Below are 13383 nucleotides of genomic sequence, written 5' to 3'. Positions count from 1 at the left end.
TGTTACTCCATGATGGAGGAACTCTTTTGATGAACATAGATAAACCTTATCAGCCATTTTCCAGGAATGCTACTGCACTACGTATTATTTAAGTAAGAAATAAGTAACCTATGTTGATTTCCATTTTTAAACATTTATATTAACACACAAACGAAACACAACATTTCAGTGAGATTACAACAGATATAAATGACAATTAGGAGAGATTTTGATTTTTGCAAAAGATTTGAATTAACCTTAATTCAGCATCTCTTGCATAAAAATTCACTTTCATAATGCACAAAAAATAAGAAATAAATGGTTTTGAACCCAAACTAGGATTAGTATTACTCCAGTAAAAAGAAGATGATAAAATTATAGGTCCTTAACACACATCTCTCTAAAGCTATGCATAGATAAAAGTAAATAAGTTTGCCTGAATATGCACTTTTCAATATATATATGTATATATATTTGGCCCACATGGATGCCATAGCCATACATTTTATTTTGTTATGCACATAAAGCACCTTGTAACTGACTACAACTACAGCTAATACTTTAGAGATCCATATTATAAAACGTCTATTACACAAATATTTTTTATTTCACAACAGATCATAAAATGTACTAGCTACATAAGGCAAGCTTCATAATGAGCTAAGCATTAATATTGCACACCACTGTTGATTCCTTCTCGTAATAGTCATTCTTCATGCTTATTCATGCATTACCAATGTCTCACACACAAATGTATCCACTCAATTTTCTTGAGATATAGTCTAAAAATAGACACAATAAGTTAAAATTGTCACTTATGTGGTTGGCACAGGAAATAACCTGAATATTTTTCCATCAAACTACTTGAGCACTTTTGTACGTGTAGAAATTGGTAGAAAGCAGCATGTAATAGAACTAAATCAATGCAGTTAATGGCACATTTTTCTAATGTTTTTTTTTCTATACTTAAGCAAGATGACTGACAATTACACAGGCACAATATGCACCAAATACAGAATGGATGAGAGAGGACAGGGAAAAATATACAAGCACAATATAAGAGGAAACTATTATCCAAAAGTAGCGCCTAATGAAGATGACCTCTTTTCACTTTGATTGGAGACACTGAAGCCAAACTATAAAGAGTTATTTCCAGCGAAAGGCACGGCATGGCGCTAAGAAAAAAAGAGGACAGCGGCAGCTATTTATTCGTATGTACATTCCACATATGTAACGACAAACATGTGTAGTACCTGCTGACCAATTAAGCCAAGTAATCAAGATTTTAATCACGTAATTGGTAGAGCAACGACAGCAGCAGAGACTAGCCACCACCCACAATCCACTACGAACGACAAGAGTAATGAGGGTGAGCAACAGATACAGATAGAGAGAGAGAGAGAGCAAGAGAGAGAGTGGAATGTTGTCCAAATGCCCGTGCCTACCTCTACCGACAACGAGTGGGAGGTGTGGGGAGTGGCGGAGGGGGAGGGGGCAGGCCCCTCGTCCACTCGGCTCACCAGGAATCGAGACACCTTCCTGCCACCGACCACCTGAAAAGGAACCGTCCAGAAAAAAGGGCACACCGTGAAGATGTGTACCTCAAGGGCGCTTCTTTGGACCCCTTATAGTCATCGCCGGCAAGTTAAACCTCATGGAAGCCCATATTGTAATGGATTAAACACAAACTTTATATTTTCCACACTTTTTCATTTGATCATGACCGGTATGAACAACTTTTTGCCATTATAGAGGCATCTCGTTGAAACGTATCACAGTCAAAAAAATTGTGGAAAATACATAATTAGTGTTATATTCATTACGCCATGTACCCAGGTCTTCAAATATATGCCCTTCCTTATTGGTGGACTTAAAAATGATTTCCTTAGATTGATCGTTCATGGTAAAAATATAAGGAAAAACCTTACAGGCCCACATATCCAATCATCCTCCAGCAACAACGAAAACGACCTCAACTGGTTTTAATGACTTTGTGACAATATCAAGACCTCTTGTTGACATCTTTAAGGTCAAGCGAAAAAAAGGACTGAAAATATGAAGTCTGCATCACATTCATCATGGCATGTACCCATACAGAATGTTGTTTCAGGCTTAATCTGGTGGAGTTATAATATATTACTTAAATTAAAAGTTACAGGCAGTTTTTCACGAATAAGTATTTTTATGAAATTACCAGTAACTGTTAATTTACTTGGTATTCGTGGAAAATTGCCTTAAACTTTTAATAGATGTATCTGGATCTTCAAATATCCATTTCCTTCCTAATAGACCTACAATGTTTTCCTTAGCTAGATTATTCACGTTTGAAATTACAATAATAAAACCTAACAGGAAGACATATTTAAGGCTAAAGACAATTGTCCCAAATACTGTTTTACCACTTGCAGCAAGATGGGTTAAACTAGCAGCACAACACCTGCACTAACACCAGAGATTAATTTATCTCTATAATATTCAAATAAAAGGAATATGGAAATTGAAAGTTCAGCATGGTCAGTCTCTAAATTTATTGTTTTTGGCAAAACTAAAATATTGAAAACAATGCTGGCTACGTGAATGATCTAATGACACACACGAAACCATGAGTAACGGTTGAATTGACTAATGCATTGAACAATTAGAATGACGAAAACGTCACGCCCCTTCGAAGAGCGTTACCAGAGGCAAGTGGAGAGAACTAAAATGAGACAATCTCACAGCTTGTGTAGCATGGTTAGAGAGGTGTGAGGGAGAGGAAGCGTGGAGAGGAGAGAGGGCAAGGACCTTGTTCTCTTGATTTTCCACACAGCAAGGCTCTGGAGAGGTTACAAACGAGGGAGTCAAGGGGGGAACAAGACCAATATATTTTCCTGATGTCGTTACTTTCGAGGCAAAAACAGGCAAGCTATGTGATTTATGCAGTTTGGGTTACCAGTGTGTCTCGTTTAGTGCTCACGCAACACTTGATTCTTTGAGATGGTGCTGTGTTTGATAGGGTTGCATGTATATTGGCCTTGCTTACTGCCTCCCCCACTCCCATTTGACCTTGACACGGGTTGCGGCATACACATGCCTGAATGCGATGAAATCTCCGCTTCTCTTGGACTCTATTCAACCGCACGCACCACCAGAGCAATAATTGCACTTTACGTTATGAAAAATACAGTTAAATATTCTCAAGGCCGCTATGCACTGTGAATGATCATGCGAACGATCATGCTGCATGATCACGTGATCATTCACACGACCATGCGAGCAAAATAGAACATGTTCTAATTTTCAGTGAATTATCATGCGCATGAAGGTTCATTCGCGAATTGTTCCATCATACACGGTGAATGATCATGCGAATGAAATCATTCGCCATGTATAGCGGCCTTAAGATAACATTTTTCTCAATTTATGATTGGTTAACCATTGAAGAATCTACTAAAATTAATCAAGAGTTAATTTTTTATTAATCTACTCATCTTCTTCAAAAATGCTAGAGCAGATGCCGAAGTAAACTTGAAATATTCCTTGTCAGCAAGTAAATAAAATAATTCCGTTTTACGAAGGGAATTCAAACAGTAATAGTAATAATAAGCTTAGTGGAGCCTTGCATTAAAATGGAATAACCCTGGTACTTTTGTGTCCATTTTATTTTTTATAGAGATTGCGGAAAAAATCAAAGGAAGTGTGAAACTCATGCACGAATAATCCACAACCAGTTTGACCTTGAATAGTCTCAACGTAAATATATCCGAATGCAACGAAATCTCCGGTTCCTATGGGCTGTATTCAACTGAATGCGAGGCCACTGCAATAATTGGGCATTTGGGATATGAAATATACATTTATAGATCGTAGAAAACATTTCCCCAAGTTTGCAATTGGTTAACCATTAAAGAATCTTCTAAAATTAGTTTTTTTCCCCACCGCTGATCGTCGTATAAAATGCTACAGCAGACGTCCAAGTAAACTTGAAACATTCCTTATCACCAAGTAGATAAAATAATTCAAAAGAATTTCCTTTTACAAAAAGGATTGTAGTGGAAATAGTAAGGCCTGTTTAATCCTGCATTAAAATGCAAATGTCCATATGGTGCGTTTGCATCCGGTTAATTTTTTTATGAAGATGGCGGAAAACATCAAAGAAATGTAAAACTCGCGCACGGATAACCTGCAACACCGATAAACCGCAGCCGGATAATCGGGTGTCCGCTGTGTTTTTCTTAGCCTTCAAATCAAGGCTTATAAAATCATAGGTTTTACTGTATTCTGCACTGAGATGGAAGGCAAATTAGTCTGCAGTCAGGTTTAAGAAAAATGACAACAAATATGACATCTTGTGAGAAAATAACAATAAATATGCATTTTTTTGAGCTATGATGAATGAAAATATTTGATTTTCAGTTAACCTAAAGTTCCATTAGAATTAAGTCTCCCAATACTTATGTCAGTCTTTCATTTGTTCTGTAGTGGGGTAAGAATCCTGCCAGGACAAGACATAACTGCATAGCAACGGCTAGGCATGAAGCAGTTTCTGACTTGAAGTATTTTAAGAGCAACTGTGTGGGTCCTAATGTCAACAGATACAACAGAGACATTAAATGAAATAATAAATTTATGAATGGACAAAGTTTCAGTAGGTATGGACAATTGCAATCATCTAGCAAAAAATGTTGTAACTGTTACTGCCAAAGTAATCCTTGGACATATGTATTGCCAGATTCTGGACATTCTTAGATTCTGGGATTCCAGATTTGGAATGCTCAACTGTACTATAAAAACGACTATGTGTCCTCATAACCAAGTGACAAATTGAGGCCTACAATAAGGCTTACTGCACACTAAATGGCGACACCATGGGATTCCACCACCACCTTGAAGGAGCTCTTTCTTACATGCAAGGAGCTTAAAGGGAAAAACCCTCTGGGTTGGTGGCAGCGAGCTATTGCAACCTACCCCATGCTGATACGGACCCAACAGAAACGTGGATGGTTCCAATATGCAATGACTCCACGTAAAGTCAAAGTAAGACTAAGCTATTAATACTAATATGCCTTTATTTGGGCGAGGTTGAGACTAAAAAGTCCCCTCTTCCACCTATCCTGTCTGGTTATGAAGTGGAGACTAGCCACTGCATGATTAACCCTTTTTGAAATTTCTCCTAATAGTATAAATGCAATTCATTCCACTCAGTGACAACTATTTGAAATTAATATCTTGAGAGTGACTTTTTCAGAGCAACCTCAGGAGTTCCAGGTTTGTTTGCGAGGTCGCAGCACAAATTTCATTGCAAAACTTTCAAGGACAGTACAAAGTCTCACCATGAGTTAAACTAACAAGGGGAGAATTCAAATCTCACGTCTCATAATTTATTCACACTTAATGACCCTTGTGTGAATAAAGATCCAACGCCAACAGAGCAGAGAAAAAAATTCCTCAGAAAAATGAAGTTCAGAGGAAAAAATCCATAAAAAATATGGGGGCACAGCAGGATTCTTTGAACAAAGAAGGGTAAAGAGACAAAATTTCCTTAAATAAGATTAATATGTAGGTCCTCCAATTGGAGACAAGATATCATACCCAGAGCACTACTAATGCCTGTAAGACATTGCCTTTCAGACGAGCTGCAAATGTTTAAATTAGAGATGTGCGAATAGTATCCGCGAATACTCGAATACCTCGAATAATAGAAAGTATTCGATATTCGAGATCTCGAATAGTTATGCCAAAGGTACCGTCTCGAATACCTCGAATACTTTGAATTTCGCGTCATACACTGTCGCTCGCCCGTCGTTGGTAGTTGACTCGGAAAAATGAGAACTCTAGTCGTCTAGTGCATGCAGCGCCGTTTTAGGCAAGCTGACGAAATACATCAAATTCACGGGTTCGAGCGGTGAAAAGAGTTCGACGTGGGGAACCGAAATTGATCGGATGAAAAAAATCCGAAAATCCCAGGTGTCCCCTATCAGGAGAACCTCAGTTCCGTGGGATAGCAACATTGGCGCATTTCCCACGATCCGCTATCCCCATCCATTCAGCGTTCGCCCCACCCCTTCAGACGATTTCCTCTTCCCCGAAAACAAAAAAAAAGGTCCCGGCTCGTGCAGGGATCTTATTACGAAGACCTCAGCTTTGAAAAAAATATCAAGTTACCGGAAAATAATAGAATCGTGTTTCACCCTTCCCTCTTTCTCCCCACTGACCATTTTCCCGCATCCATCTTTTGATAAAATGAGAGGAGGTGTTTGCCTTGTGTCCTTAGTGGCTAATAATGACAGGCACTTATTTTGAATCTTCCCCAGGAGATGAAACTACCATAGGGAGGAACTCAGTGCCGTGGGATAGTGACATTGGCGCATTTCCCACGATCTGCTATCCCCCTCCATTCAGCATTCGCCTCACCCACTCTTGACGATTTCCTCTTCTCCGAAATCAAACAAAAGATCCCAGCTCGCGCAGGGATTGTATTACAAAAACCTTAGCTTCAAAAAATATCAAGTTACGCGAGAAAAATAAAAACGTGTCTCGCACCCACCCCCTTTTCTCACCCACTGACCTTTTTCTACCTACCTGCTTCGAATTTCCCCCTTTCTCGAGGTCAACTGCTGCATGAGTCATCTACTAGCCCGAAAGGTGTCTAACAATGACTTTCGGCAATTGTTATTACACCTTTATTGGATTGAAATATTAGTAATGTGCGCGTAATTTAAAAAAGAATAAGACCAAACACGACATATTTCTGACTTTATTTAAGCATTTTGCGCAGGAAAATAAATACCGGGAAGAAGAAGAAATACGACGGAGGCGTAATGCTCAAATAGGGTGGTTTCCTATTATTTTTTATTGCCTAAATCGAAATATTAATACTCCTGAAGTACGTATTTAACGCTTTTAGAGTTTTATAAGACGATATCTATTTTTCGCGATTAAATTAAAAGTGAAAATTTTCAAGCGCGCGAAAACGCGACGGGCAAGTATGAATGCCGGGAAAAACTCCGCGTGACGTGGTTCTGGTTCCCGCTGCCGCAAGTGAGGTGACCTTGGGGCGAGGCTCTGAGCGCTATTACGACGCAGGATGCTAGCAGGTAGCCGAGTACCATGCTAGCTGGTAGCGCTTAGCTTAAATAAGGATTATTAATACCTTATCAAATAGACTGTGTGATTATTAAGACATGTTTCCCTGAGCTCTGTGCCTCATGCATGCATTGGTAACCTCAGTTGATGTAAAACTCCGATCCTCTCGTGTAGAAACTAGGTCCCTGTGATGTCACGTGGAGTGGCATCGCATAGGCGCCAATCTGGCCTTTTTCAAATGAGGTAAAATTGAACATTGCCATTAGTCTAAACCGGTATTTCTAGAACGAAATAATTTGTATATTATGAATGCACTAATGGTGGGTAACGAATCACAATCAATACCTTTCGTTTTCTTTAATGAAGGAAATTACCCTATTGTTTACATAAAATTAAAATATTCCATTAATCAGCTAAATTCCTGTTTGAATCCTTTAAAGGCAATCACAATTACTCGCCAAAATCTTGGGTTTCCTGCTGCATAGGCGACCTAGTCAAACATTTTCACATTCATCGTTTAGTATTCGAGGTATTCGAAATTCGAGGTATTCGAATATTCGAGCAATGATTTAATATTCGAATTCGATATTCGAATTCGAGAAATCTACTATTCGACCCATCCCTAGTTTAAATGTCTTTTTTTCAAAGTATTGGTTAAATAACCGCATCTGGAAAATGCATTGCAGACCTCCTCCGATGGACTTAAAGTCTACAAAGTTGGATTGAATTCTGAGACCAGATTTCAGACACTCCCGTGGTAACCTTTCAAAAATTATGATAATGCAGTATAACTGTCCGGCACAACAAGGTGCAGAACCTTACTTCTTAGTAGCAATGGAATTTCATCACATTAAACCAAGGCACTGTTAGGGGGGTTCAGTGAACAAATGAGTGTCAGATAAAATGTCCAAGAGTCTACGGAAGCTTGACAAAAAACCTGAACACTTGAATTAGGAGCACATTTGCTGATGTGAAATCTAAAGACTGATACTTTATCCTTTATGTACACATTATAACAATGCCGCATGAATGGCAGTGAAATTCTCATGAATTGTCTTGAGAAAAAATTCTCCTGAGGAGGTGCACTTGACACTGTTCGTATTTATTTTGATCGTTTTCATTTAGAACGGTCACAATTTGTAGTTTTTTGCCGGCCTAGGTGGCGGTGGGGTAAAGTCCTCGCCTGCCAGTCCGTAGGTCGCGGGTTCGAATCCCGCCTGGGTAGGTGATCCCTAACCAGAGCATGGATGTTTGTGTTGTAAGTTGCTGATGTTGAAAAACCCGTTATAAAGGCCGCAAAGTGCTGTTTACGGGGAAGTGGGAAATAAATAAAATAATAAAAATGGGAAATAAATTTTTTCACTCTGATAACTCAATACGAGAGCTCTAAGAGTAGTTGAAATTCAAATTTGCAAAGACAACAAATTCCGATGGCGTTCCTAACCAATTGGTGTCAATCATCACTGGGAATGAAGACTGACTGGATAATTACAAACAGTGTCAAGCACTCTCCCCTTGGACCAGGAATTGAATCACAGACCCAAGGCTTTTTCACCATGGAACAACGACCACCATGAACTACAGCAAAGAGCCCACCGGAATGAAGGAACGTGCACGGTGGTGGCCATGGGTCATGGGTGGGTTGATTCTCACTCGAGGACTCTCTTTTCCCCCATTCGTGCGAATAACTGAATGTAAGTCATGATGCCCCAGAACTTATTGTAGCTTGAAACATACCTGCATACCTGAATTAAGAGTCTAAATACTAAAGTAAAATCTAAAGACTGATGTTTTATCCTTAATCTATGAATTATTCTTTTATATTCCTATGAAAAATCATGAATACTAAGAAAACTAGCAAAATGAACCTCCACTGGAAGGCCAGTCATGGTTACAGTAATTTTGGACATCACAAGATTATGAATTTTTTGATGCACCATCATTGAATCGTACCATTAACTTATCACCATGGTGTTCCATAACAGAGACAGAGTAGTGCAAACACTTTTCTTGAATGAGAATTTTCTGTACATGAAAATTTAACTCATCAACACTGAGCAGACCTCTTCCACTTTCTGAAGGCAGTACCAAAATGAGTCCTATGATATTATCACTGTTAGACTGAGCATTTTCTCATACAAAAAAAAACCAAAGAAGTATGAATCTCCAAGTTATCCAAGTGTTGACCTTATAATAAAACACTAAGTGTTTGTCTTTTTGTAGCGAAAGATGTACAAGTGTTGTACCAAGTAAAAGTTATGAAAAATACAAATTACGACAATCATTGTTATTTTAAAGGTCAACAGAAATTGTAAACTAATATGAAAGCCAGAAATACGGTGCTTCAAGTAAATGTGAATGAGGAATAAAATTGGACTATAATTACGAAGTGCACCTAAAAAAGCAAGTGATTGTGAAAAATGCAACTTTTAAAACCTAAAACATGTAATTAATTAATAAATACATTCACATAAAACAAGGAAGGGATTAAAAAGGTGCCATTTTTACTCGCACCATACCACATCCTATTGTGACAAATACGTTCATAGAAATTACTGCTTTTAATATTCATTAAATCTAAGTAAATGTCCATGACTAATTCACTTTGATCAGTACGGAAAATTCAAATTAAACCAGCACATCCACTGTGTCTTACCTATGTGTATTAGCAGAAGTGAAGCATAACTAACGATGAACGCAACTTCAATATTCTCACAGGAAAAAACTCAGTGCAGAACAGTAAAAAGGAATGAATTTACCATAGGCAGCAGAAATAAATGATTCCTTAATTACATCCATTTCAAATGAGGACAAAAATGGATGTCAGCATATAAGAGACAAGAAGTATTACACATTGCTCAATAATGGTATAATTAACACAATATAAAATAGACCTAATATAGAAAAAGTAAGAGACGGGGACCAATTTTGTTTTAAAATTACCATCTATGGTAAAAAATTGATGAAGAACATCAATTGAAAAATTCTATCATGAAATGTGCGCATATAAAATTTTTAAAGGACCTTAAAAAAGAAATGAATATGTTTTGCACATCGTGAAAAGGTGATTTAAATGTATTGTGCATGCATACCAGCTGTATTCAAAGATCACTCTATAAAACGAACTTGAATGTACAAAATGACATATCACAGTCAAATCACTCCAAGAAGCTTGCATGGGAAAAGTTAGAGCAGGGACTATTTTGCTACCTCACGTCCACACCATTGAGCAATTATTCCTAGAATTTTTCCACTCTGCACAAATATTTTCGACCCCCTCAGCCCAAACCTCAGCATAAACACAGAAGTGTATCGCGTAAAATTAAAATGGTAAAAATACAAATTACTAGCTATTTTTCTGACCTCTTTTATGTAAATCATAGTTAGTATTTCATGCAATTCTTCAGTCTTTTTGTAAAGCATTTTTCTTTCATCTGATGTTTTGGAATTTTATACTTCCTTCATCAGGGCTTCAACAAAATTGCTTTTACTGAAACAAAATAATTAATAACAATTGCTTCACAAAATGACCTGAAGACTCAATGAATCTCTACCATCAGTTTCAAAATAAAAGTAATTCAAGTTCGAATGTTTGTTATCAATTATTGGAGTAGATGACTTTTGAATAGAGCAAATAAGTTGCAAAATAAATTTTATTTTTTGTCAATAATTAGCATGACAATGGTATCATCAAACTGGTGAGTGCACCACCACCAGAAAACTCCGTCAGCAGCTTCGTTCAAGTCGAAGCTAAAATATTCTTCTTAGTAACCAAGTCAAAACACACACTTTTCCACAGATTGTAATTGACCTCGACTGGTTTCTGAGCCTCAGCACCATTCTCAAGAGGTAAGTTAATGGATTATGTTCTGATGAGGTATACAAAGGGTTGACGGAGGGAATTAAGACTCATTGAGTTGCTGAGGTAACTTTTCTTTGCTAATTATTAAATTACTTACTAATTGTAAAAAAAATCTTACTTAAAAACTTCGACATTCTATTAAAAATAGAACAACTCAAAATACAGTAAAACCTCTATGTAGTGAACCTCTTCACATCATAAACCTCCAAACTTCATACCACCCCAACGGTCCCGTCAGATTTACATGTAAATTTATTGGCAAACCTCTTTGTAGTGAACCTCTTTATCTCGTAAAACCTCCACTAATCATACCAAGGAGACACCCACGAGACTGCCTAACTACCTCCGCAAATCTTACTGAGACAATTAGAGACCATTAATGCAGCCACTATTATGTACATGGAATGACATTTTCAGCGATAAATGTTTCACCCATATTTTTTTCCTTACGCACCTTTATTATGCTGTAATTTTCATGTTAATCATTAGTTGTGGCCATTTTGTTCCACATGAGAGCATACCTAACACAAAATAAGAATAAAGGTGTCCAACTATCCTAATAAATGATTTTAATTTTTCCAGCCGAATACTTCTGACGAATATTTCTCGGGTTACAGCAACAGACCTACAGCCAATCGGACGACACCTGAGCCGCATTGTTGTCCTCGGTAAACGGTCGATCCGTTTCAGTGTGAAATTGGACTTCCATATAGTAACACAGCCGTGAGGATGGGAGACAAGTCGTCTCCCGAAACGTCGGCTTGTATAAAAGCATTGACCTGGCTGAGAACCTGAGAAATATTTGTCAGAGCTATCCTAATAATTTTAAGTGACTGTTGAATTAAGAGATCACATGGCTTTCTCTCGAATCATGGTAAAAATCATGCGATAGTACTCACTTTCTGTAATTATTAAATAATAAATGCATGTTTGTTTAAACACATAAGTTTAAAAGCCAGCAGTGCCTTCATTCCGAAGGATATGAAAAAATGGTGCCTATCACTGAAACCTCTCTATAGTACCTATATATATATATGTATTATGTAGTATATCTATGAAACCTCCATACATCAATTGCCCAAATTTTGATCCCCTCCATTACAATGTAAAGAGGTTTTACTGCAATTGAAACAGATATTTTAAAATACTTGACAACAATATAGTTTCATATTACCAAAGAAACACCTTTTACTGCGGAACCAGAAAACAATCAAATTAGCTCAACAACAAGTCAGGGGCTCCTTTTTCAATCTTAAAAACAGAAGGAACTAAGATAGCAACACATTTTCTTTTGAATCACTTCAATTTTAAAATTGAAAGTAATTCACATACATATATACAAATCAATCAACATATATCAATCTAAATCAGCGAAGATTTGAATAAAATGTATCTCACCGAGGCCGTTGTGGTGGTGCCAGCAGTTGGGACATTGGCGGGATGCAAGCTGCTCTGCTTCACGGGGCTTGTAATGCCAACTTGCAGCGATTTAGACACTTCCTGCCGCTGGGCTATATCCATTCCGACATCCGGCTCCCACCTTAGATTTGAAGCAGCCGCTGCTACCGTAGATGTTTCATCACGCTTAAGAAGATAAAAAAAATCCCTCAACTGAGCCAAAACACGAAATAATAAATTAAGGACTGTGCAATTCTGCTAATCAACGCAATTTCTCAAGCACTGGGTGTAATGCAATGGAAATTATAGTGCATGCATTTCAAAGTATGTCGTGTAGGCCACTCTCACTCAAAGAGAAGGTTGGTTTGCAAAGGTGAGGATAAGAGCTCACTGCAGACTAAACCAATAGCATGATAAAGTTCACACATTCAGTTACTTTTCATGTGCCACTGTGCATATTGGGACTTTCTATTTAGCGCTTTGCAGAGGCAAGCACTCGAGTGATTCCTCTGTCCGTGTCCCCAGGATGAAATACAGTCTTCTAGCTACAGTATAAAATACAAGCATTTGTAGAGACGCATGTTTTTGACGATACCAACCTTCCAGTTTTATCACTGAGTGAGTGAGCCGTATTAGTTATGTAGTGAGAAATGAACAACACAAAAGTGATTAAAAATACTTCATTAACCCTTCAGCTGCCTTGGCTAAAATGCAAGTTCCCAACAGTGTGTTGAAAATATTCCAAGGACGCCAGGCCCACAGAGGGGCAGAGTAGAAGAAGAAGACCCTTGCAATGCCCTCCCGACCCCTTCCTTAAGGTTCTGCCGAGGGATGCCCTTGGCCATTGTTGATTTAGTAGTGGAATTTCTTATCAGAGTAATGTTGTTTGCTTTTCATGTGCGAGCAAACAGACCGCAGAGAGTGAAGCCCTGAAGATCTAAAGTGAAATTCAACAAAATTTGGCTGAATTCACTATTTTACTGACATAATAGAGACCAAATCTCCAGGAAATTAAATGAGTACAAGAGTAAAAGCAACTGAGTTACCTGTAACAATTACATTTAATTTTATTTTTAATG

General features: G+C 37.8%; 1 protein-coding gene across 9 annotated transcripts in view; it reads right to left on the bottom strand.

The window, feature by feature from the left end:
- LOC124166595 (serine/threonine-protein kinase WNK1) overlaps positions 1 to 13383 on the bottom strand; it is a 124729-nt gene that overhangs the window by 55046 nt on the left and 56300 nt on the right. For 8 of the 9 annotated variants that reach the window (XM_046544178.1, XM_046544182.1, XM_046544184.1 and 5 more), the window contains 2 exons: positions 12305 to 12490; positions 1425 to 1532 (listed from right to left, as the gene is read on the bottom strand). In XM_046544178.1, coding sequence (XP_046400134.1) covers positions 1425 to 1532; positions 12305 to 12490 — 294 coding nt within the window. The remainder of the gene's footprint in view (positions 1 to 1424; positions 1533 to 12304; positions 12491 to 13383) is intronic. The other variant, XM_046544181.1, reaches the window with a different exon arrangement.

Source organism: Ischnura elegans, chromosome 10 (assembly GCF_921293095.1).
Source record: "Ischnura elegans chromosome 10, ioIscEleg1.1, whole genome shotgun sequence".
NCBI lineage: Eukaryota > Metazoa > Arthropoda > Insecta > Odonata > Coenagrionidae > Ischnura > Ischnura elegans.
This window is presented reverse-complemented; position numbering and strand designations above follow the sequence as displayed.